This window comes from Acanthochromis polyacanthus, chromosome 8, assembly GCF_021347895.1.
Source record: "Acanthochromis polyacanthus isolate Apoly-LR-REF ecotype Palm Island chromosome 8, KAUST_Apoly_ChrSc, whole genome shotgun sequence".
In the NCBI taxonomy this organism is placed as follows: Eukaryota; Metazoa; Chordata; class Actinopteri; family Pomacentridae; genus Acanthochromis; species Acanthochromis polyacanthus.
Window position 1 is genome coordinate 35,192,105 of NC_067120.1, and position 23,024 is coordinate 35,215,128.

The window sequence follows — 23,024 nt, forward strand, 5'->3', positions numbered from 1 at the left end:
TATATACTAAAGTAAATATCTTTTAAGTGGAATTTTTCAGATTTTTCCCTTTTTACTGTTAAATTACAGATACCTTAAAACAAAAAATATGATGGATACTGACTAGAAAACAAAATTGTAAATGATTTCCATATCAAAAATCCAGCATTTTTATTATATATATATATATATATATATATATATATATATATATATATATATATATCAGATCTTTTGGTGTAAAATTATCAGAAAATTACTTATTTTACCGTATTCATATCAGATAAAAAAGACATTTGCTGGTTTTTTTCCACTGTTTGTGAATGCTACAGTATTCCACTGGGGTTTTTTAAAACACATTACTTCTGGCTGTTTCTGTGACATTTTCACAGGTTTTTGTTTTGTTTTCACAGTGTAGTCCAGGAACCACATCAGCCTGAGAATCCTCTGTCTGGGATCAGAGCGGATATTAGCCGGTCGCGCATCACCTCCTTGGAGGAGTATAAAGGAAGCTCCAGAATAGAGTGACACGTCAGGGACTCGGGGCGATGCTCGTCGTCGGAGCCTTCCTGGATCAGCTTCACTCGGACCAACATGTTCTTCTGGTCCGAGCCCCGAACAGGAAACCTCCTGAACCCAGTCAGGAACCCTGAAGAGGAGGGAAAAGTGGTTTGTAGGTCTCACCAATGATAAGCTCTCAGAATTTGGGATGGCACTTACAAAGGAAATCCTTCTTCTGGTCTTCAGTGAGTTCATCAAAAACCTCCCAGAACATCTGGATGGTCGGGTGGTGAGGATGGAACTCCGGTTCATACAAGGTGTTCTTGATAGAGATAGAGATAGAGATAGAGATAGAGATAGACAGAGACAGAGACACAGACAGAGACACAGACACAGACAGAGACAGACAGACAGGCAAACAGACAGACAGACAGCAAACAGACAGACAGACAGAGACACTTTATTAATCCCGAGGGAAATTCAAGCCAGTGACTGACATCACATAGACATGGGTAATGTTTTCAGTTCCAGAAACAGCAGGACATGTGGACTGTACCTGTTTGAACTTGGCCCAGTCGTACTGGTCTCGACCAACCAGAACGCCCTGAAGCTCCTCCGGTCGAAACAGCTGCACCAGACGTCGCTCACACACCTGGAAGAAGCCTCGCTGGAACTCCTGAAAGGAACTGTCTACGGACGTGTTGAAGGCGAGATTCACACAGGCGTCCACGTACTCCCTCCTGTTCAGCAGATAGAAGTCTGAAATCAGCAAGTGTTTCCAAGAGGCCACCAAGACACCTATGACTCCCCTGAAGGAGAATACACTTTTAATGTCTTTTTGCAGTCTTTAGTTTCCAGTGATTCCTATACCTCTTAATTTTAGATGAAGGAATCAATGAAACACGTGTTTTTGTCACAAAAACACAATCATTCAATTTGGTTCTATTATAGACTTATTAAAGGTTTTCTGATGATTAAATCTGCTGTGTCAAATATACAGACACCGATCAGGCATAATATCATGACCACCTGCCCAATATTGTGGGGGTCCCATTTATGAGGTCAGAAATGCTCTGAACCATTGGCCAGAGGACCTTACAGGGCATCCTATGGGGTCTGGACCAGGACATTGGCAGTGGATCCTTTGGGTACTCTTAGTTGTGAAGTGGGGGTTGCTCAGAATCAGCCACAACGTTCTGACCACTGATAGGTGAAGTGAATAACATTGATCATATTGGTACTATGTGGTGTTCTGCTGGAATACCTTGGATTATGGTGTCTCTGTTAATGAGACTTACATATTAAAATAAACATTGTCCCAGAACAAACACACTCCCTCATGTAAATAGCAGTCCTAAACGTCACTGGCCTGCCATCACAGGAAAATACACCCCACCACATCACAAAAGCATCAACCAATCAGGATCATCTTGGGGAACCTGACAATCGAACAAGATGTTGATTTGACCTCCAAACTTCCAAGACCCCATTCTGATGAAGCCCCACTGCACAACCCAGAATACCCAAAGGATCCACTGCCAGTGTTCTGGTCCAGACCCCACAGGGCACTCTGAGAGCTCCTCTGGTCCAGGACCAAATGTACAGAGCATTTTTAACCAGACAAGGGGGACAAACACAATATTAGGCAGATGGTCATAGTGTTATGCCTGATCGGTGTATAGAACTGCTAATATTTGGTTAAAGTGTACTTTGTCCATTTTTATCTCTACTAGGTTTGTTTGGTTTCCATCAACTTTGTGGTTGTATCTTTGACTCCTCTGGACAGAACTGTTGTAGTTCCACTAAATTTGTTGACTTACTTCTTCATCAGTGTACAGGTCATTGATGGGCTTCAGTCAGGACTTTGGGGGGATCCAGTCTAAAACTTTCATTCTAACCTGACTGAACCCTCTCTTCCACTTTTGATGTGTGTTTGGGTTCGTTGTCTTACTGAAACACCCAACTATGTCCAAATTCCAACCTTCTGACCGATGATTTTAGGTTTTCCTGTAGAATGTGAAGATAATCCTGCTTCTTCATTGTTCTGTTTGCTTTGTGTAAAGCTCCAGTTCCACAGAGCATAATACTGCCACCACCATGCTTGATGGTAGGTTTGGTGCTCTTTGGGTTAAAGGCTTCACCTTCTTTCTTCCAAACATGTTTCTGGTCACTTTTTGTTCCATCTGCCCACAGAATGTTCCTTCAGAAGGTCTTTTGTTTGTCTATCAGCAACAAACTTCAGAGGAGCTTTCTGCTTCTAGAGGAAGAACTTCCTTCTTCATGGAGCTCTCAGCTCATGTTGATATAAAACACTGTGAATAAACTTTATGCTGATTCTCGGTTGACTCTTGACCATCCTGATCAATTGTCTCTCACCAGCAGGCGTTCATTTGTGTTTTCTTCCTGATGGTGGCAGGAACACAACTGGACCATGAACTTTATACTTACACACAGATGATTTTAGGATCCAAAGTTGCTTTGAAATGGCTTTAAGTGACTTTACTGACTTGGTAAAGTCAATTACTTACTTTTTGAGGTCTTTGCTGAGCTCCTTAGACTTCCCTACTGTTATGTTTGTGTCTGCGTCTAATGAGTGGATCAAATACCAAATTCTTCATTGGCTCAGAGAAGTCAGCAGCTGTAGTCAATTCACGAAGAGAATTTGATTAACAACTTTCTGCCTCAACAAAACTAACAAGGGAAGTTGCTGTATTATATTCTTGATCCGGCAGATTTTGTCATATTTCCAGAAAACTTAAAATAAACCTAAGAAAGAATCAAATTTCAAAGCTGTCATGATTCAACGTTGAAAAGCAATTAAAGGTGAAAAAGAGGGGTGAGTACATTTTTTGTAGGCACTTCAAACATCTTAAATGTTCTTACTTATTTTGACCCGTCACTGTCTTTGCGGGGTTTTCAGGGTCCAGGTCGACCGCTGTCCCATCCCAGTGGAACTGTTAGTTATAAAGCAGATGAGATTAGTGGTTTTACTGCGTATGCTTTAAGAAAAATGTAAGAAAAATTTGCGAGACAGAACACCAACTGAAAATGGCTGTTCCAGGTCTTCTAGGACATCGTCTTCATAGGTCAGAAAGCACTGCAGAACCCTTTGTAAAACAAACAAAAAACATAATTAGAAAAAATGAATCTCACACTTCATTACTGTGTGGTATTAACTGCACTGTAAAAGAAAAAAATGACATCACAAAATCACACAGTCAAAAACTGCTCGCAGTGGTGCCAGAAAATATTCTTTTTGAAAAATATAGTTATTTTTTCCTTTCAAATAAAACTACTGATGTAAAAATTTATGTTAATATTATTCACAATTTAGTTTTTTTTATAGAGTTGGCATGTAAATTAATATTATTTTCTATGATTTTCTTAGCTTTTATCTCTAATGTAAAAAGACAAGAAAAATCCTGTCAAATAACGCCACAACAAATTACAGTTAAAAGGTGTTTTTAAAAGGTTCCTGTAAAACTTGTGTCAGTAAATTGAAACCCATCCTCACCGTCCATAATCTGGACTGAACTCCATCATGTCCTGCAGCGTCGGCTCCACACCCAGCAGCTTCTTGAACAGAACCAGTGGGAACGGTAAGTAAACGATGCTCTGGTTGTACAGCGCCAGTCCACACAGAACCCCAAACAGGTAGATCCTTTCCCTGCTCTCCTCCGTCACCTGTAATGGTAAAATTAAAGACTCTGAACCTCTGGAGATGCACATTGTTACACTACTGCAGGAAATCCAGAATGAAGTGAGCTACATTGGAAGAGAACCACGCCAGCGTTCCAGTGTCGTTCAACATGAACATCCCCAAGTCAGCCGACATCAGGTCAGGAAACAGATGGTGGAAAAAGTCTCTCTTGTAGACAGCAGTGACCTTCATGTCTCCATCAAAGTAGACCTGTAGACATGAGCAGCTCTTTAGATGAGTGCAGCTTCAAAATTCAACTTCAAACATCGGATCAGAGTCCAATATTCACCACAAGTGGCTTCTCAAAGCTGCTGTGCTGAGCGGCGTTCAGCTGCATGAAGGTTCCCTCCAGAAGAGACGCTCGCTTCAGGTTCAGTTCAAAGTATGAACTCGGATGGACAACAGTTCCAAGAAGTGGATCATAACGTTGTACCTGGTGTTTTAACTGTAACACAATTCAAAACGACATAAATAAATAGAACATTTCTGAAGAAACTTTGAGTGTGCCATTACTTGTAATCATACATACGGTATAACTTATATAAGTACATTTAATTTTAAAAAGCCAGCATGCTTCACAAACCCTTTTCTCTGATGAATGCCGCTCTACTTATTTAAACACCATACAGCCAAAACGACCGTATCTATGCAGATGATCGTGAAAAAGCATCATCTTCTGAGCAAGTAAATTCAGCGCCCTTTGTATGGTTTAGGGGGCAATATCCACTTCAGTTCTCTCAGAGCTGCAAATTGTGCCTCAAGGTACCACTGCTAAAGCACAATAATATACCAGCAATATTCTAGAAAGGGTACTGTATAACATCAGGGCCTGTGGCTGAATGGAAAATGTTTAGCAGATGTTCGGAATTTGTATTTACACTCAAGAACTTCGTACATTCCGTACCTGAAAGACTGAAAGCTGCGATTAAAGTGAAAGCGGGAAATACTGGTTGTTGAATAAACTGATACTGGATATTCAGTCTGTGAGCTTAGTTTTTCTGGGGAGAATGAACTTTTGGGACATTATGTCTTAGTGTCTTGGATCTTATTTTATCCTAAACGTTCAGTAAAGCTGAAGGCAACAGGGGATGAAGGTGATTGTATTCCGCTGGTTATTAAATCCAATATTAATGTAAAAATATAAATTAGTGCAAGTTTAAAATAGATTGGTAGTATATTAATTATAGGTTAAAATGTTGTTTTTTGCGACAAACACCCAATAATGCGCAGTGAAAACAGAGTTTGTTAGAGTTCAGGACCTGTTTGAACTGTTTAGTTGGCAAAGTTCAGGTTGAAGCTACCTTAGTCCATGCTGCGTTGGTGTCAAAAACCATTCGCTTTGATTTCAGATCCATCACAAACGGGAAACTGGAGAGGAAAAGAGGCTCAGCCTGAAAAACAGGAAGCAGTTTAGTTTTACCAACAAAACTCTGTGTTTTTACATGACGAACACAACAGAAGAGAACATGAGGGAACGACCGTACCACTGTGTTCACATAAAAAAAACATTCTTTGTCAAGACTTTTTTTTTCACCTTGTTTTCTATCGTTGCACGCCAAAGCTGCAGATCCTCGTTCAGAAATTGTGGGTTAATCTCTGCACCAAAAGTGGCTTCAGGGATTTTCTTCTTGTCTTTGTTGGCCTTCAAAAAACAAATGTAGTTTATTAAGAGTTGGAAATTAGCTGAGCTTGATATTAATTAGGTTTTAACTACGAAAAGTATAAAAAGTGAACAGCATTACTGGTTTAGATTCATGATACTAACGTTGTGCATGTTCTGGAGGATTCGCAGCACGTTTTGGACTGATGGCTGAGGAACAGGGAAGACGTACAGGAGACTTGAGAGGACATTTTTCCACGCTTGGACATGTCTGATCATAGTGGAGGGCTGCAGTGAGGACCACCAGTCTCCTGAGAACGACAAGGTTAATCAGTGTTGAGTTTGAACAGATATCTGAGGAACTTTTTAAGATAAAAGCCTGAAATTTTCACTGTTATTTCTCATCACGTCATGAATTCTGAACGTACAATATTGGATAAGTGTCAGAAGGATCTATAATGAGAATAAGTCCAAGGAATAGTAATACACCATAAAAATAATCCCAGACAGTACCAATAATCTGGAGGCTTTCAGCAGAGAGTCGTTGTACAGCAGCAGCGATCGCCTCAGCCAGCTTCATGTTCTGTTGTCCTTTTTGTTTCTGGATCGCACGTAGAAGCTCGGTGAGAATCAGGAAGATCCTGAGTCCCTCTAGTCCCACCGGTTCCTCGCCCAGAGACTGAAGCAGCTTCAGAACAGCAGCTTCGACCTGTTCAGATGTGAAACTCAGCCACTGACCTCATAACAAGCAAACACAGCCACATTTCAGCTTCATACCTCGGAAAAAACAGCGTCCGACTTCACCAGCTTCTCAAAAACACGCTGTGCGAGTGACGAGTCCAAACCGGAGGAGTTCGGCGATGTCTGGAAATGTTTGTCTTGGCTAAGAAGACAAAATGACAAATTAATACACTGTAAAATAGAAAATCTGTTAAGTAAACAACGAAAATCTGCCAAAGAAATACACTGCCTGTCCAAAAAAAGTCACCACTTGGATTTAACTAAGCAAATAGGAGCCTTATCCTGTTTGTCAGCTGACTACCTGAATATACTGAATGATCATGGTCTCTTTCCATCAAAGGAGTTTTTCTTCCCTGATGGCATAAAGACTGGACTCTTCCATTGAATAATTACTGCAGTGATGAATATGTTTCAGCTGCATCAACTTCTTTAACCCTAGCTGATGCAGTGAGGAGCTTCTCACTTCTTTACCCTTTGATGCACAACATGGGTCAAGAGATACCTATTTTCAATTGAATATGGGTCACTTTTGACCCATGTTGGGCATCAAAGGGTTAAACAGCCATGTTGGAAGACATAGCCTGTGCTCGTGGAAAGGATGTGAATCTGTCTCAGAAGGGTCAAATTATTGGCCTGCATCAAGCAAAGGAGATATCTGAAATTACTAAAATCAGGTTTAGAACTGTCCAATGCATTACTAAAACCTGAAGGATAGTGGAGAACCATCATCTTCAAGGAACAAATGTGGTCGGAACAAACTCACGGCTATGTTTAACAGTGAACTAAGAACATTTCCACACATACAATGTGAAGGGAACTCAAGGATTGGGGCTAAACAGCTGTAGCTCTGAGAAAACCACTGATCAGTGAGATTAATGAGGAAACACAGGCTTCAGTTCACTAGGTAGCATAAAGATTGGACTCTGGAGCAATGGAAGAAGGTCATGTGGTCTGATGAGTCCAGATTTACCCTGTTCCAAAGTGATGGGGGCATCAGGGTAAGAAGAGAGACAGATGAAGTGATGCACTCATTATGTTTAGTGTCTACCAGCCTGTGGGGGTTAGGGTTATGATGTGGGGTTGGTCAGATTCAGCAACGTTATGTTACTAAAGAATGAGGTCAGCTGACTACCTGAAGATACTGAATGACCAGATCTTTACATCAATGGAGTGTTTCTTCCCTGGTGGCATGGACGTGTTCTAAGATGATGATGCCAGGATTCATGGGGCTCACATTGAGAATGAGTGGATCAGGGAGCATGAGATGGATTGACCTCCACAAAGTCCAGACCTCAGCCCCACTAAGAATCTTTGGGATGTTCTGGAGAACACTTTGTCCGACTCTCCCATCATCATTATAAAATGTTGGTAGAAAATTATTGCATCTCTGGACAGAAATAAATGCTGTGACACTGCAGATGCTTATCGAAACGATGCCAGATTCAAACTAAGGCTCCAATGAAATATTACAGTGTGTAACTTTTTTTAGGACGGGCGGTGTATGTTAAAAACAGTGGAGTATTGTAAGAAAAATGTAAAAAAAAAAATCACAGCAAATGCCAATAAAATAATGATGAATTTTGTTGATTTAAATCCACCAAAAGTTGTCATTTAAAAAAAGTAAAGTTTAAAATAGCGATTTTTCATGTAGACATTTTTTTAAAAATAATTATACTGTCAATGCGTAATGTATTTTTTCCTGTGATTTCACTAGATATTATCCACAATGTAACAATTAAAAATAATATCTGTGCTTTCAGTCCATAACATAGTGTCCTTTCAGTTCAGCAGAATAATTATAATTGTTCTCTTTGTATTACAGTAAAGACATTGTACTTTCACTGTCAAACATTGTAAAACTATGAACTGTTAATTGCAAAAATACAGATTTTTGATGTGGCCTGTTTTTTTTTTCTTTGATTTTGCTGGTTATTACGTTCAATTTAACAAAACAGGTAAAATCTTTAAAATAACATTTAATTTAATTTTAAAAATTACGGTACAGTGAAAAGAGTGAAAGTGTCAATTTAAATGTAATAATTCAGTACGATGACTCTGTTTACCTTCGGTCAAGGAAGCTTCCATTCACACATGCCGCAGAGGAAACCATCCTGTGAATTTCCCTGTGAAGGTTTCATTTATTCAACATCACTGATTGTTCACAGCCAAATTAATGAAACACCAGAGAATAACTGCATCATACTGACTGTTTTATCCTCGCCCAGGACTTATTATCACATGCAGATGCCCATTTATCAGTCATATCCTCAATCGAGTCAAACTGCGTCACATTGTTCTCAGTGCAGCTTGAACGTTTGTCCTGTGGAAGAAGCAAGAAAGAGTTTGGCTTTAGTTAAAAAAAAGTGACTTCACGTGAAAAAATAACTGCAGTAAAAGTATCATTGCAGGTATTGCTGGTACCTGATGAGGTGTGCAGGTTGCAAATGAACAGTTTCCTCCAGCATAGATGTTTTGTATTATGAAACTGTTGGTGGTGTCTAGAAGAACAACAGGATAAAAATGATTTAGTCAGCTGTATTGTATGATGGGGTTTTACTGAGAAACAGTAGAATATATTTGTTTATTCTAGTGGTACACTTCTAAAGTGGCTTTAAATTCAGATTATTAAACATCATGATACTGCCACCACCATGCTTCACATCATGATGCTGCCACCACCATGCTTCACATCATGATGCTGCCACCACCATGCTTCACATCATGATGCTGCCACCACCATACTTCATGCCATGATGCTGCCTCCACCATGCTTCATGTCATGATGCTGCCACCACCGTGCTTCACGTCATGATGCTGCCACCACCGTGCTTCACGTCATGATGCTGCCTCCACCTTGCTTCACGTCATGATGCTGCCTCCACCATGCTTCATGTCATGATGCTGCCACCACCGTGCTTCACGTCATGATGCTGCCACCACCGTGCTTCACGTCATGATGCTGCCACCACCATGCTTCACGTCATGATGCTGCCTCCACCATGCTTCACGTCATGATGCTGCCTCCACCATGCTTCATGTCATGATGCTGCCACCACCGTGCTTCACATCATGATGCTGCCACCACCATGCTTCACGTCATGATGCTGCCTCCACCATGCTTCATGTCATGATGCTGCCACCACCGTGCTTCACGTCATGATGCTGCCACCACCGTGCTTCACGTCGTGATGCTGCCACCACCGTGCTTCACGTCATGATGCTGCCACCACCATGCTTCACATCATGATGCTGCCACCACCATGCTTCACATCATGATACTGCCACCACCATGCTTCACATCATGATGCTGCCACCACCATACTTCATGCCATGATGCTGCCTCCACCATGCTTCATGTCATGATGCTGCCACCACCGTGCTTCACGTCATGATGCTGCCACCACCGTGCTTCACGTCATGATGCTGCCTCCACCATGCTTCACGTCATGATGCTGCCTCCACCATGCTTCACGTCATGATGCTGGCACCACCATGCTTCACGTCATGATGCTGCCTCCACCATGCTTCATGTCATGATGCTGCCACCACCGTGCTTCACGTCATGATGCTGCCACCACCGTGCTTCACGTCATGATGCTGCCTCCACCATGCTTCACGTCATGATGCTGCCTCCACCATGCTTCACGTCATGATGCTGGCACCACCATGCTTCACGTCATGATGCTGCCTCCACCATGCTTCATGTCATGATGCTGCCACCACCGTGCTTCACGTCATGATGCTGCCACCACCATGCTTCACATCGTGATGCTGCCACCACCATGCTTCACGTCATGATGCTGCCACCACCCTGCTTCATATCATGATGCTGCCACCACCATGCTTCACGTCATGATGCTGCCACCACCCTGCTTCATATCATGATGCTGCCACCACCATGCTTCACGTCATGATGCTGTCACCACCATGCTTCACGTCATGATGCTGCCACCACCATCCTTCACGTCATGATGCTGCCACCACCGTGCTTCACGTCATGATGCTGCCTCCACCATGCTTCACGTCATGATGCTGGCACCACCATGCTTCACGTCATGATGCTGCCTCCACCATGCTTCATGTCATGATGCTGCCACCACCATGCTTCACGTCATGATGCTGCCACCACCCTGCTTCATATCATGATGCTGCCACCACCATGCTTCACGTCATGATGCTGCCACCACCATGCTTCACGTCATGATGCTGCCACCACCATCCTTCACGTCATGATGCTGCCACCACCGTGCTTCACGTCATGATGCTGCCTCCACCATGCTTCACGTCATGATGCTGCCTCCACCATGCTTCACGTCATGATGCTGGCACCACCATGCTTCACGTCGTGATGCTGCCTCCACCATGCTTCATGTCATGATGCTGCCACCACCGTGCTTCACGTCATGATGCTGCCACCACCATGCTTCACATCGTGATGCTGCCACCACCATGCTTCACGTCATGATGCTGCCACCACCCTGCTTCATATCATGATGCTGCCACCACCATGCTTCACGTCATGATGCTGCCACCACCATGCTTCACGTCATGATGCTGCCACCACCATGCTTCACGTCATGATGCTGCCACCACCCTGCTTCATGTCATGATGCTGCCACCACCATGCTTCACGTCATGATGCTGCCTCCACCATGCTTCATGTCATGATGCTGCCACCACCATGCTTCACGTCATGATGCTGCCACCACCCTGCTTCATATCATGATGCTGCCACCACCATGCTTCACGTCATGATGCTGCCACCACCATGCTTCACGTCATGATGCTGCCACCACCATCCTTCACGTCATGATGCTGCCACCACCGTGCTTCACGTCATGATGCTGCCTCCACCATGCTTCACGTCATGATGCTGCCACCACCGTGCTTCACGTCATGATGCTGCCTCCACCATGCTTCACGTCATGATGCTGGCACCACCATGCTTCACGTCATGATGCTGCCTCCACCATGCTTCATGTCATGATGCTGCCACCACCATGCTTCACGTCATGATGCTGCCACCACCCTGCTTCATATCATGATGCTGCCACCACCATGCTTCACGTCATGATGCTGCCACCACCATGCTTCACGTCATGATGCTGCCACCACCATCCTTCACGTCATGATGCTGCCACCACCGTGCTTCACGTCATGATGCTGCCTCCACCATGCTTCACGTCATGATGCTGCCTCCACCATGCTTCACGTCATGATGCTGGCACCACCATGCTTCACGTCATGATGCTGCCTCCACCATGCTTCATGTCATGATGCTGCCACCACCATGCTTCACGTCATGATGCTGCCACCACCCTGCTTCATATCATGATGCTGCCACCACCATGCTTCACGTCATGATGCTGCCACCACCATGCTTCACGTCATGATGCTGCCAAAACCATCCTTCACGTCATGATGCTGCCACCACCGTGCTTCACGTCATGATGCTGCCTCCACCATGCTTCACGTCATGATGCTGCCTCCACCATGCTTCACGTCATGATGCTGGCACCACCATGCTTCACGTCGTGATGCTGCCTCCACCATGCTTCATGTCATGATGCTGCCACCACCGTGCTTCACGTCATGATGCTGCCACCACCATGCTTCACATCGTGATGCTGCCACCACCATGCTTCACGTCATGATGCTGCCACCACCCTGCTTCATATCATGATGCTGCCACCACCATGCTTCACGTCATGATGCTGCCACCACCATGCTTCACGTCATGATGCTGCCACCACCATGCTTCACGTCATGATGCTGCCACCACCCTGCTTCACGTCATGATGCTGCCACCACCATGCTTCACGTCATGATGCTGCCTCCACCATGCTTCATGTCATGATGCTGCCACCACCATGCTTCACGTCATGATGCTGCCACCACCCTGCTTCATATCATGATGCTGCCACCACCATGCTTCACGTCATGATGCTGCCACCACCATGCTTCACGTCATGATGCTGCCACCACCATCCTTCACGTCATGATGCTGCCACCACCGTGCTTCACGTCATGATGCTGCCTCCACCATGCTTCACGTCATGATGCTGCCACCACCGTGCTTCACGTCATGATGCTGCCTCCACCATGCTTCACGTCATGATGCTGGCACCACCATGCTTCACGTCATGATGCTGCCTCCACCATGCTTCATGTCATGATGCTGCCACCACCATGCTTCACGTCATGATGCTGCCACCACCCTGCTTCATATCATGATGCTGCCACCACCATGCTTCACGTCATGATGCTGCCACCACCATGCTTCACGTCATGATGCTGCCACCACCATGCTTCACGTCATGATGCTGCCACCACCATGCTTCACGTCATGATGCTGCCACCACCATCCTTCACGTCATGATGCTGCCACCACCGTGCTTCACGTCATGATGCTGCCTCCACCATGCTTCACGTCATGATGCTGCCTCCACCATGCTTCACGTCATGATGCTGCCACCACCGTGCTTCACGTCATGATGCTGCCACCACCGTGCTTCACGTCATGATGCTGCCTCCACCATGCTTCACGTCATGATGCTGCCTCCACCATGCTTCACGTCATGATGCTGGCACCACCATGCTTCACGTCATGATGCTGCCTCCACCATGCTTCATGTCATGATGCTGCCACCACCGTGCTTCACGTCATGATGCTGCCACCACCGTGCTTCACGTCATGATGCTGCCTCCACCATGCTTCACGTCATGATGCTGCCTCCACCATGCTTCACGTCATGATGCTGGCACCACCATGCTTCACGTCATGATGCTGCCTCCACCATGCTTCATGTCATGATGCTGCCACCACCGTGCTTCACGTCATGATGCTGCCACCACCATGCTTCACATCGTGATGCTGCCACCACCATGCTTCACGTCATGATGCTGCCACCACCCTGCTTCATATCATGATGCTGCCACCACCATGCTTCACGTCATGATGCTGCCACCACCCTGCTTCATATCATGATGCTGCCACCACCATGCTTCACGTCATGATGCTGTCACCACCATGCTTCACGTCATGATGCTGCCACCACCATCCTTCACGTCATGATGCTGCCACCACCGTGCTTCACGTCATGATGCTGCCTCCACCATGCTTCACGTCATGATGCTGGCACCACCATGCTTCACGTCATGATGCTGCCTCCACCATGCTTCATGTCATGATGCTGCCACCACCATGCTTCACGTCATGATGCTGCCACCACCCTGCTTCATATCATGATGCTGCCACCACCATGCTTCACGTCATGATGCTGCCACCACCATGCTTCACGTCATGATGCTGCCACCACCATCCTTCACGTCATGATGCTGCCACCACCGTGCTTCACGTCATGATGCTGCCTCCACCATGCTTCACGTCATGATGCTGCCTCCACCATGCTTCACGTCATGATGCTGGCACCACCATGCTTCACGTCGTGATGCTGCCTCCACCATGCTTCATGTCATGATGCTGCCACCACCGTGCTTCACGTCATGATGCTGCCACCACCATGCTTCACATCGTGATGCTGCCACCACCATGCTTCACGTCATGATGCTGCCACCACCCTGCTTCATATCATGATGCTGCCACCACCATGCTTCACGTCATGATGCTGCCACCACCATGCTTCACGTCATGATGCTGCCACCACCATGCTTCACGTCATGATGCTGCCACCACCCTGCTTCATGTCATGATGCTGCCACCACCATGCTTCACGTCATGATGCTGCCTCCACCATGCTTCATGTCATGATGCTGCCACCACCATGCTTCACGTCATGATGCTGCCACCACCCTGCTTCATATCATGATGCTGCCACCACCATGCTTCACGTCATGATGCTGCCACCACCATGCTTCACGTCATGATGCTGCCACCACCATCCTTCACGTCATGATGCTGCCACCACCGTGCTTCACGTCATGATGCTGCCTCCACCATGCTTCACGTCATGATGCTGCCACCACCGTGCTTCACGTCATGATGCTGCCTCCACCATGCTTCACGTCATGATGCTGGCACCACCATGCTTCACGTCATGATGCTGCCTCCACCATGCTTCATGTCATGATGCTGCCACCACCATGCTTCACGTCATGATGCTGCCACCACCCTGCTTCATATCATGATGCTGCCACCACCATGCTTCACGTCATGATGCTGCCACCACCATGCTTCACGTCATGATGCTGCCACCACCATCCTTCACGTCATGATGCTGCCACCACCGTGCTTCACGTCATGATGCTGCCTCCACCATGCTTCACGTCATGATGCTGCCTCCACCATGCTTCACGTCATGATGCTGGCACCACCATGCTTCACGTCATGATGCTGCCTCCACCATGCTTCATGTCATGATGCTGCCACCACCATGCTTCACGTCATGATGCTGCCACCACCCTGCTTCATATCATGATGCTGCCACCACCATGCTTCACGTCATGATGCTGCCACCACCATGCTTCACGTCATGATGCTGCCAAAACCATCCTTCACGTCATGATGCTGCCACCACCGTGCTTCACGTCATGATGCTGCCTCCACCATGCTTCACGTCATGATGCTGCCTCCACCATGCTTCACGTCATGATGCTGGCACCACCATGCTTCACGTCGTGATGCTGCCTCCACCATGCTTCATGTCATGATGCTGCCACCACCGTGCTTCACGTCATGATGCTGCCACCACCATGCTTCACATCGTGATGCTGCCACCACCATGCTTCACGTCATGATGCTGCCACCACCCTGCTTCATATCATGATGCTGCCACCACCATGCTTCACGTCATGATGCTGCCACCACCATGCTTCACGTCATGATGCTGCCACCACCCTGCTTCACGTCATGATGCTGCCACCACCATGCTTCACGTCATGATGCTGCCTCCACCATGCTTCATGTCATGATGCTGCCACCACCATGCTTCACGTCATGATGCTGCCACCACCCTGCTTCATATCATGATGCTGCCACCACCATGCTTCACGTCATGATGCTGCCACCACCATGCTTCACGTCATGATGCTGCCACCACCATCCTTCACGTCATGATGCTGCCACCACCGTGCTTCACGTCATGATGCTGCCTCCACCATGCTTCACGTCATGATGCTGCCACCACCGTGCTTCACGTCATGATGCTGCCTCCACCATGCTTCACGTCATGATGCTGGCACCACCATGCTTCACGTCATGATGCTGCCTCCACCATGCTTCATGTCATGATGCTGCCACCACCATGCTTCACGTCATGATGCTGCCACCACCCTGCTTCATATCATGATGCTGCCACCACCATGCTTCACGTCATGATGCTGCCACCACCATGCTTCACGTCATGATGCTGCCACCACCATCCTTCACGTCATGATGCTGCCACCACCGTGCTTCACGTCATGATGCTGCCTCCACCATGCTTCACGTCATGATGCTGCCTCCACCATGCTTCACGTCATGATGCTGGCACCACCATGCTTCACGTCATGATGCTGCCTCCACCATGCTTCATGTCATGATGCTGCCACCACCGTGCTTCACGTCATGATGCTGCCACCACCATGCTTCACATCGTGATGCTGCCACCACCATGCTTCACGTCATGATGCTGCCACCACCCTGCTTCATATCATGATGCTGCCACCACCATGCTTCACGTCATGATGCTGCCACCACCATGCTTCACGTCATGATGCTGCCACCACCATCCTTCACGTCATGATGCTGCCACCACCCTGCTTCATGTCATGATGCTGCCACCACCATGCTTCACGTCATGATGCTGCCTCCACCATGCTTCATGTCATGATGCTGCCACCACCGTGCTTCACGTCATGATGCTGCCACCACCATGCTTCATATCATGATGCTGCCACCACCATGCTTCACGTCATGATGCTGCCACCACCATGCTTCACGTCATGATGCTGCCACCACCATCCTTCACGTCATGATGCTGCCACCACCGTGCTTCACGTCATGATGCTGCCTCCACCATGCTTCACGTCATGATGCTGCCTCCACCATGCTTCACGTCATGATGCTGGCACCACCATGCTTCACGTCATGATGCTGCCTCCACCATGCTTCATGTCATGATGCTGCCACCACCGTGCTTCACGTCATGATGCTGCCACCACCATGCTTCACATCGTGATGCTGCCACCACCATGCTTCACGTCATGATGCTGCCACCACCCTGCTTCATATCATGATGCTGCCACCACCATGCTTCACGTCATGATGCTGCCACCACCATGCTTCACGTCATGATGCTGCCACCACCATCCTTCACGTCATGATGCTGCCACCACCCTGCTTCATGTCATGATGCTGCCACCACCATGCTTCACGTCATGATGCTGCCTCCACCATGCTTCATGTCATGATGCTGCCACCACCGTGCTTCACGTCATGATGCTGCCACCACCATGCTTCATATCATGATGATGGCACCACCATGCTTCACGTCATGATGCTGCCTCCACCATGCTTCACGTCATGATGCTGCCTCCACCATGCTTCACATCATGATGCTGCCACCACCATGCTTCACGTCATGAGGCTGCCTCCACCATGCTTCACAGTGGAGATGGTGTGTTTATGATGATGTGCAGTGTTTTGTGCCAACCAAACACAGCGTCTAGCCTGATGGCCAAAAAGTTATATTTTGGTGTCCTAATGGCCAAAGAACCTTCTTCTAGTTGACTTCAGAGTCTGTCACATGACGTCTAGCGAACTCTAGTCCAGATTTATATAAATGTTATTCAACAGTGGCTTCGTCTCTGTCACTCCCACTTAAGTGTCTCCCATTTCTATGATTCCACTGAAGCTTGTAACTCCTTCAGAGGGAGTCATAGGTGTCTTGGTGGCCTCTCTCACTAGTCTCTTTTTTGTGGTGACACAGTTTATATTCCTTCCATTTCTTAATGATGGATCTAACTGGACTCCAAGGGTTATTCAGTGACCTGGAGATTTTCCTGTATCCATTCCCTGATTTTTGTTTCTTGAAGTGTTAGGTGAGTCACTTTAAAGATGGTAAATACTGATGCATCATTAACACTCCTCTGTAAATAAATTTTTGTCCATGCTGAATTATTTTCCAGCTGTTTTTACCTTGTGGCAGCTGGACTGGCAACGGCACAGACGGATTACTCTCCTCTCCATGTCCCAGCTGCCCTTGTTCATCACAACCAAAGGAAAACACCTTCTTGGAGTCTGTCAGCACTAAAGTGTGATGCCTGGTTGAGGAAACAACAGAGCACAAACAGAACTTTAATGTCAACAAAGACCGGTACAAGAAGAGCATCCACAGTGAAAACAGAAAGGCTTCAGTCTCCTCAGTTGTTGTTGGAACTGAACTTGGTCAACAGAATCCTTCAGCTACCTGAGAATATCAGCCAAAAGCATTATTCCTTTATGTCTGATTAATAGATTAGTTACCAAGATTCTCTGATTCCAGCTTCTTAATCTGAACATTTTCAATTTTCAATTCAGTTTAATTAAATTCAGTTTGGTTCAAATTTATTCCAGTACAGTTTCATTTCATTCAGTTTAAGTAAATTAAATTTAGTCAACCCTGGTTCACTTGATTGGTTTACTTCATTGTAGTACAATTTAATTAATTTACTTTAATTTAATTCATTTTAATTCAATGCAATTCAATTTAATTCAGTTTGTTTCAGTTCAGTTTATTCCAGTACAATTGAATGTAATTTAATTTAATTTGAGTCAGTTTAGTTAAATTAAATTCATTTAAAATCTGTTCAATTAAATTCAATTAAATTCAATTTGGTTCAGTTTGGTTCAATCCCTTCCAATACAGTTTACATAAATTTTATTTTATTTAATTTATTTCAATTCAGTTCATTTTTTAACAATATTGGCAAAAGCAAGCAGCAAGGATGCTGTCACCCCAATAAAATAAAATACAAATAAATAAAATAAAATGAACATAAAACAAAAATGCATTGAGTTGACACACTGAATTAGATGAAGTACAAGAGCTAAAAACTGCTTGATTGATCAAAATCCCTGAATACTGAGTATAAAATGATAATGGGACAAAGAAAAGAAGTAAATCTGCAGACATTCAGCCTTCACCACTACTTTGACAAACTGGTTTAAAAGCATATTTCTATTATACAATCGTGCAGTGCAGCTGAAACTCCAGATGTTTATCTGTAAATGTAGGCTACTGTACCTCCCACAAGCGATCCTGCAGACCTTCACCCCCCAGAGCTCTGCAACCAGCCGAGGACGAAGCTCGTCTCGTACAGAGTTGTGTCCGAGCTGCCCGAACCGACCGGATCCAAACGTAAACACGGCGCCGTCCTGAAAACCAGACATTTACTAATTTGTAGAATCCAGCAGGGAAAGGCGGGAGTTTGGCACACAAAAAGATAATCAGTTGTTCCTAAAGATGTGCCTGAGTCAGTGGATTTTTTATCGAATAAATGTCTTCTTTCAGTGTTTTAATTCTCCGTTTCCACTTCGTTTTTGTTGTTCCTGCTACACAATCTGTCTCTGTGAGGAAGGTTAAGTATGAAAACTGTGAGTGAGGAGTGAGGAAAAAAACTTTGCAAAAGTCAGCTGATATCTTTTCCGTTTTTCTTTTTTTTAAGATTATTGATGTCAAGACTTTAACTACAAAATACATTCAGTTGTTTTCTGAACCATTTTTGAGTCACTGATTTTTACTACATTCAGGACACATTTCTAATAACATGAGATGGTCTCATTTACTTTTGATCAGGTTTTGAGTGTTTTTCGGACATTTTTAAAAATTTTGGCCAAATTAAGTAATTTTGTGAAATTATTAAGCATTTTGAATGGATTACGAATCATTTAAGGCAACCTTTTGTCTATTACTAAAGGTTGTACAGTATGTGGCATCTGTTTGGCCCATTTTGACCAGTTTTTTGGCCACTTTGGACAATTAAAAAAAACTGTGATAATGTTGATTTTAAAGTGATGCTTAAAGTTTGATCAGGTTTTGAGTGTGCTTTTGGGCAATTTTTAAAAAAATAATTTTGGGCAAATTCTAAGTAATTTTGTGAAATTTTTAAGTTGGACGAGTCATTTAAAAAAAATTTGATCACGTTTTGAGTGTTTTGGGGCCATTTTTAAACTAATTTTCGGCAAATTATGAGTAAGACTGAACAATTTTTGAGTTGCTTTGAAAAAGATTTTTATTTTGGAAAACTATTTTAGCATTTGGGACACACTCTGAGCCCTTTTGGGTGACTTTTTTTTCTCATTTTAAAAAGGTTTTTAGCTAATGTGGTAAAGTTTGAGGCATTTAGAGTTAAATTTGGCTGACTAACCTTTGTCAGAACGGCAGTGTGCTTCTGTCCGCAGGAGATGTGAACAGTTTTCTTCATGTTCAGGAAGCGAACAGGAGTTGGTGCGTTTCTGTCTGCAAGAGAAAACTAAAAAATAAGTTTACGTGTAGTAAAGGAAAGGTGTCATTTTTAATTTACTTTTGATGCCAGTCATGATTTGACACACATGATTATTTATAACCACAATAACTAAGAATAATTAGCTACATTGTTAGAATATTAGAAAATTATTTTGAAACAGGATTTTTTAACAGAGCTCAAATTTGTCTTTTATTTAAGTGCACTTCAGGGGTCTGTAACTCTGAAAATAATCACAATATGAAGGTGAAATTTCACACTGATTCATTAAATGTACTAAAGTTAATGTGCATAAACTGACAGCTGATTCTGAGGAAGTCAGGCGGGATCTTTTCCAGATGTTTTTAGGTTCATATGGAAAGACTCAGAGAGGAAAACACACAGAATAATAAAAAAAATGTTTTTACTGAACCTGTGGTGTCTCCCAGACCCAGCTGTCCACAGTCATTCCTGCCCCAGCCGAACACACCTCCAGACACCGAGAGGACGAAGCTCTGGTCCCCCCCTGCAGCCACCTGGACCAGAGGCATCGCTGCCAGGGTCCGGACAGGTCGAGGTGAGCTGTCCCTGGTCCATGTGTACACCTGACCACCTGCAGAGGAACAACGCCGGTTAAAAAGGCCTACCTGCATGGATTATACATTAACTTTTATCGTCACCTGGAGTCACTATTGGACTTTGAGTCTGATTTAGTTTGTTTTCCCACCTGGTCAACTTTATCAGCATTAACAGAAATGTTTATAAAATGCAATTGTGGGACACACACTACAAGTAACAAAACAAAAAAGAGACAAAAAATTTGACTAAAATGTTACACAAAATGACACAAATATGAGACAAATGTCAAAAATCAGACAAAAAAAGACAAAAAACAACAAAAACAAGACAAATATTACAAAAAAGGGACTCAAAATGACCAAACTGAGACACAAAATTATATAAATAATACAAAAAATGACAAAAATCAGAAATAACAGTCAAAAACAACAAAAATAAGACAAGATATTGCAAAATTGAGACACAAAATGATAAAAACAAGGTAAAAAAACACAAGCAGGACAAAAATCAAACACAAAACAACAAACAAAATGACTAAATCATGAGACAAACATCAAAAGTGCGACAAAAAAAGAGAAAAACAACAAGAACAAGACAAAAATATTACAAAAATGAGACACAAAATGACATAAGGACATTTAAAATTGGCAGTTAATGTCTTCTCTGTAATTTTTACTCTTTACAAATTTGTCTCGCGGGTTAGATTGGACCCTCTGGAGGGCCAGTTTTGGCCCGCGGGACTCATGTTTGATACGCCTGTTTTAGACTGTAGATTAATTTGTCAGCTCGTATATATTAATAATAACAAATCGCTGTACCTTTAGTCAGGACGACTGTGTGCCGGTTCCCACAGGCCACCTGACTTACTGGGATGTTACTCAAAGCTTCTGGAGGTCTGAAACGGCACAAACCAGCAGAGATCAGCAGAGTTTTTGGCCACATAGGTCGAATATTTAACTCTTAGATGTAAAAATGGATCATAAACGACCTGATGAGGTAATTTTCTTGCAATATCTTTGAAATGAAAAACTTTAAAATTTTCACTTTCCAGCTATTCCTCAGAAAACATGTTTTGATCTCATTCCATTTACATTGTTTTGTTATTAAATTGACCCGTTTTAAAGTTTGAAAATGTGGAAATGTGGAAAAAAATAACAATTCACAGTGAAACTTCTGATGTCCACATTTTCAACATTTTGGGGAAATCTTTGAACATTTTTTGGTGGAAAAAAGAATTGTTAAAAATGTTTCTTAAGAAAATTTAAAAAAAATCTTTCAAAAAAGATTTTTTTGTGAATGTTCTTAAAGAAAATATTAGAAGTTTTACTAATATATATGTAATCACTTTAGATATTTTTAGGATTTTTTTGGAAAGTTTTTACTATTTTTTTGAAAACATTTACAAGGATATTCTTGCCAAATTTGGGGGATTTTTTAAATCAAAATTTTCAAGGGAAAATTTAAAGGAATTACTGCAATTTTCTTCCTGAAGGTTTTGCAAATTTTCAGAAATTTTTGGAATTTTTTCAGACAAGGAAACAATATTTTTTGGTTCCTGTAAATGAGGACAACAGGAGGGTTAAAGAAATTGTAATGTTTGTATTACTACCCCAAGCTCTTTATCACTGATAATATCATACACAAGGAGATGCAGTACACAAACTTGGAGGGTTGGAGAACAGGAAAAGAGTGGAAAAATGTAAACAAAATGAATGTTGACATTCTTCTGCTGCTGTTCTGTGTAATATTCTTCTTTTTCAATTGCAAAAATGTTCAAAATCTGTTATAAAGTGAAAAATAAACATATTTCAAACATGAAATCACTCCTGTGTGCACAAAAATATAATACAAACAACAATATAAATGATTATCCTCAACTAAATTAACAAAAATGGCACAAAAACACACAGAGCGTAGGGTCCAAACACTGGTTCATCCAAGGGTTAAACACTGGATAATAATACCTCAGAATAAAAGGAGTTTTCATGGTGTCCACGCAGAAAACTTCCCCGCTCTGAGACAGCAGCGTGATCACGGCATCGTCTCCACAACCCACAGCCTTCATCTCCCCGCCAACAAACTCTGCAAAGCCACAAACACAGCAGCAGGTGTGAGCAACTAAACAACAAAGAAAACAGAAAAAAGCCTCTGGCTTTTACCAGAAACCTGATGCTCACTCTGTTTCCCCACTCTGCCTGCTGCATCTGTGCGGATCACCGAAGCCTCTCCGGTGGTTTTAATGAAGGCGACGACACTCTGGCCGGCTGACAGATCAGACACCTGAAAGCTGAGGCTCAAAAACCGAACTCCGTCACCAGTCGAGGCGTTCTTTGAGCGGAAGCCCTGATGTCGGTCCTCTCCCCATGAAAACATGTTGGTGAAGTGACTCTGCAAAGGGAAGAGCTGCTTTTTATGAGGCAGAAATGAAACCTGATTGGTTTATTTTGCAAACTCACATACAGCTCTGAGAAAACAAAACTTACTGGCACACCCCAGTGAGTC

The 23,024-nt window shown here is 44.0% G+C and overlaps 1 protein-coding gene across 1 annotated transcript; it reads right to left on the reverse strand.

Moving 5' to 3' along the window:
* Window positions 1-225: 225 nt before the first annotated feature.
* On the reverse strand, window positions 226-22,900 carry LOC110956874 (probable E3 ubiquitin-protein ligase HERC4). The gene is made up of 23 exons (XM_022202617.2): window positions 22,700-22,900; window positions 22,487-22,604; window positions 21,341-21,417; window positions 20,377-20,556; window positions 19,869-19,960; window positions 18,746-18,876; window positions 17,659-17,783; window positions 8,943-9,019; window positions 8,729-8,841; window positions 8,585-8,644; window positions 6,558-6,663; window positions 6,294-6,489; window positions 5,946-6,091; window positions 5,715-5,822; window positions 5,482-5,571; window positions 4,470-4,625; window positions 4,250-4,390; window positions 3,995-4,164; window positions 3,524-3,587; window positions 3,364-3,434; window positions 1,037-1,220; window positions 700-802; window positions 226-628 (listed from the first exon to the last, which is right to left on the reverse strand). The coding sequence occupies exons 1-23, from the start codon at window positions 22,893-22,895 to the stop codon at window positions 411-413; spliced, it is 2,922 nt and encodes a 973-aa protein (XP_022058309.2). The 5' UTR covers window positions 22,896-22,900; the 3' UTR covers window positions 226-410.
* Between the last annotated feature and the right edge of the window lie 124 nt (window positions 22,901-23,024).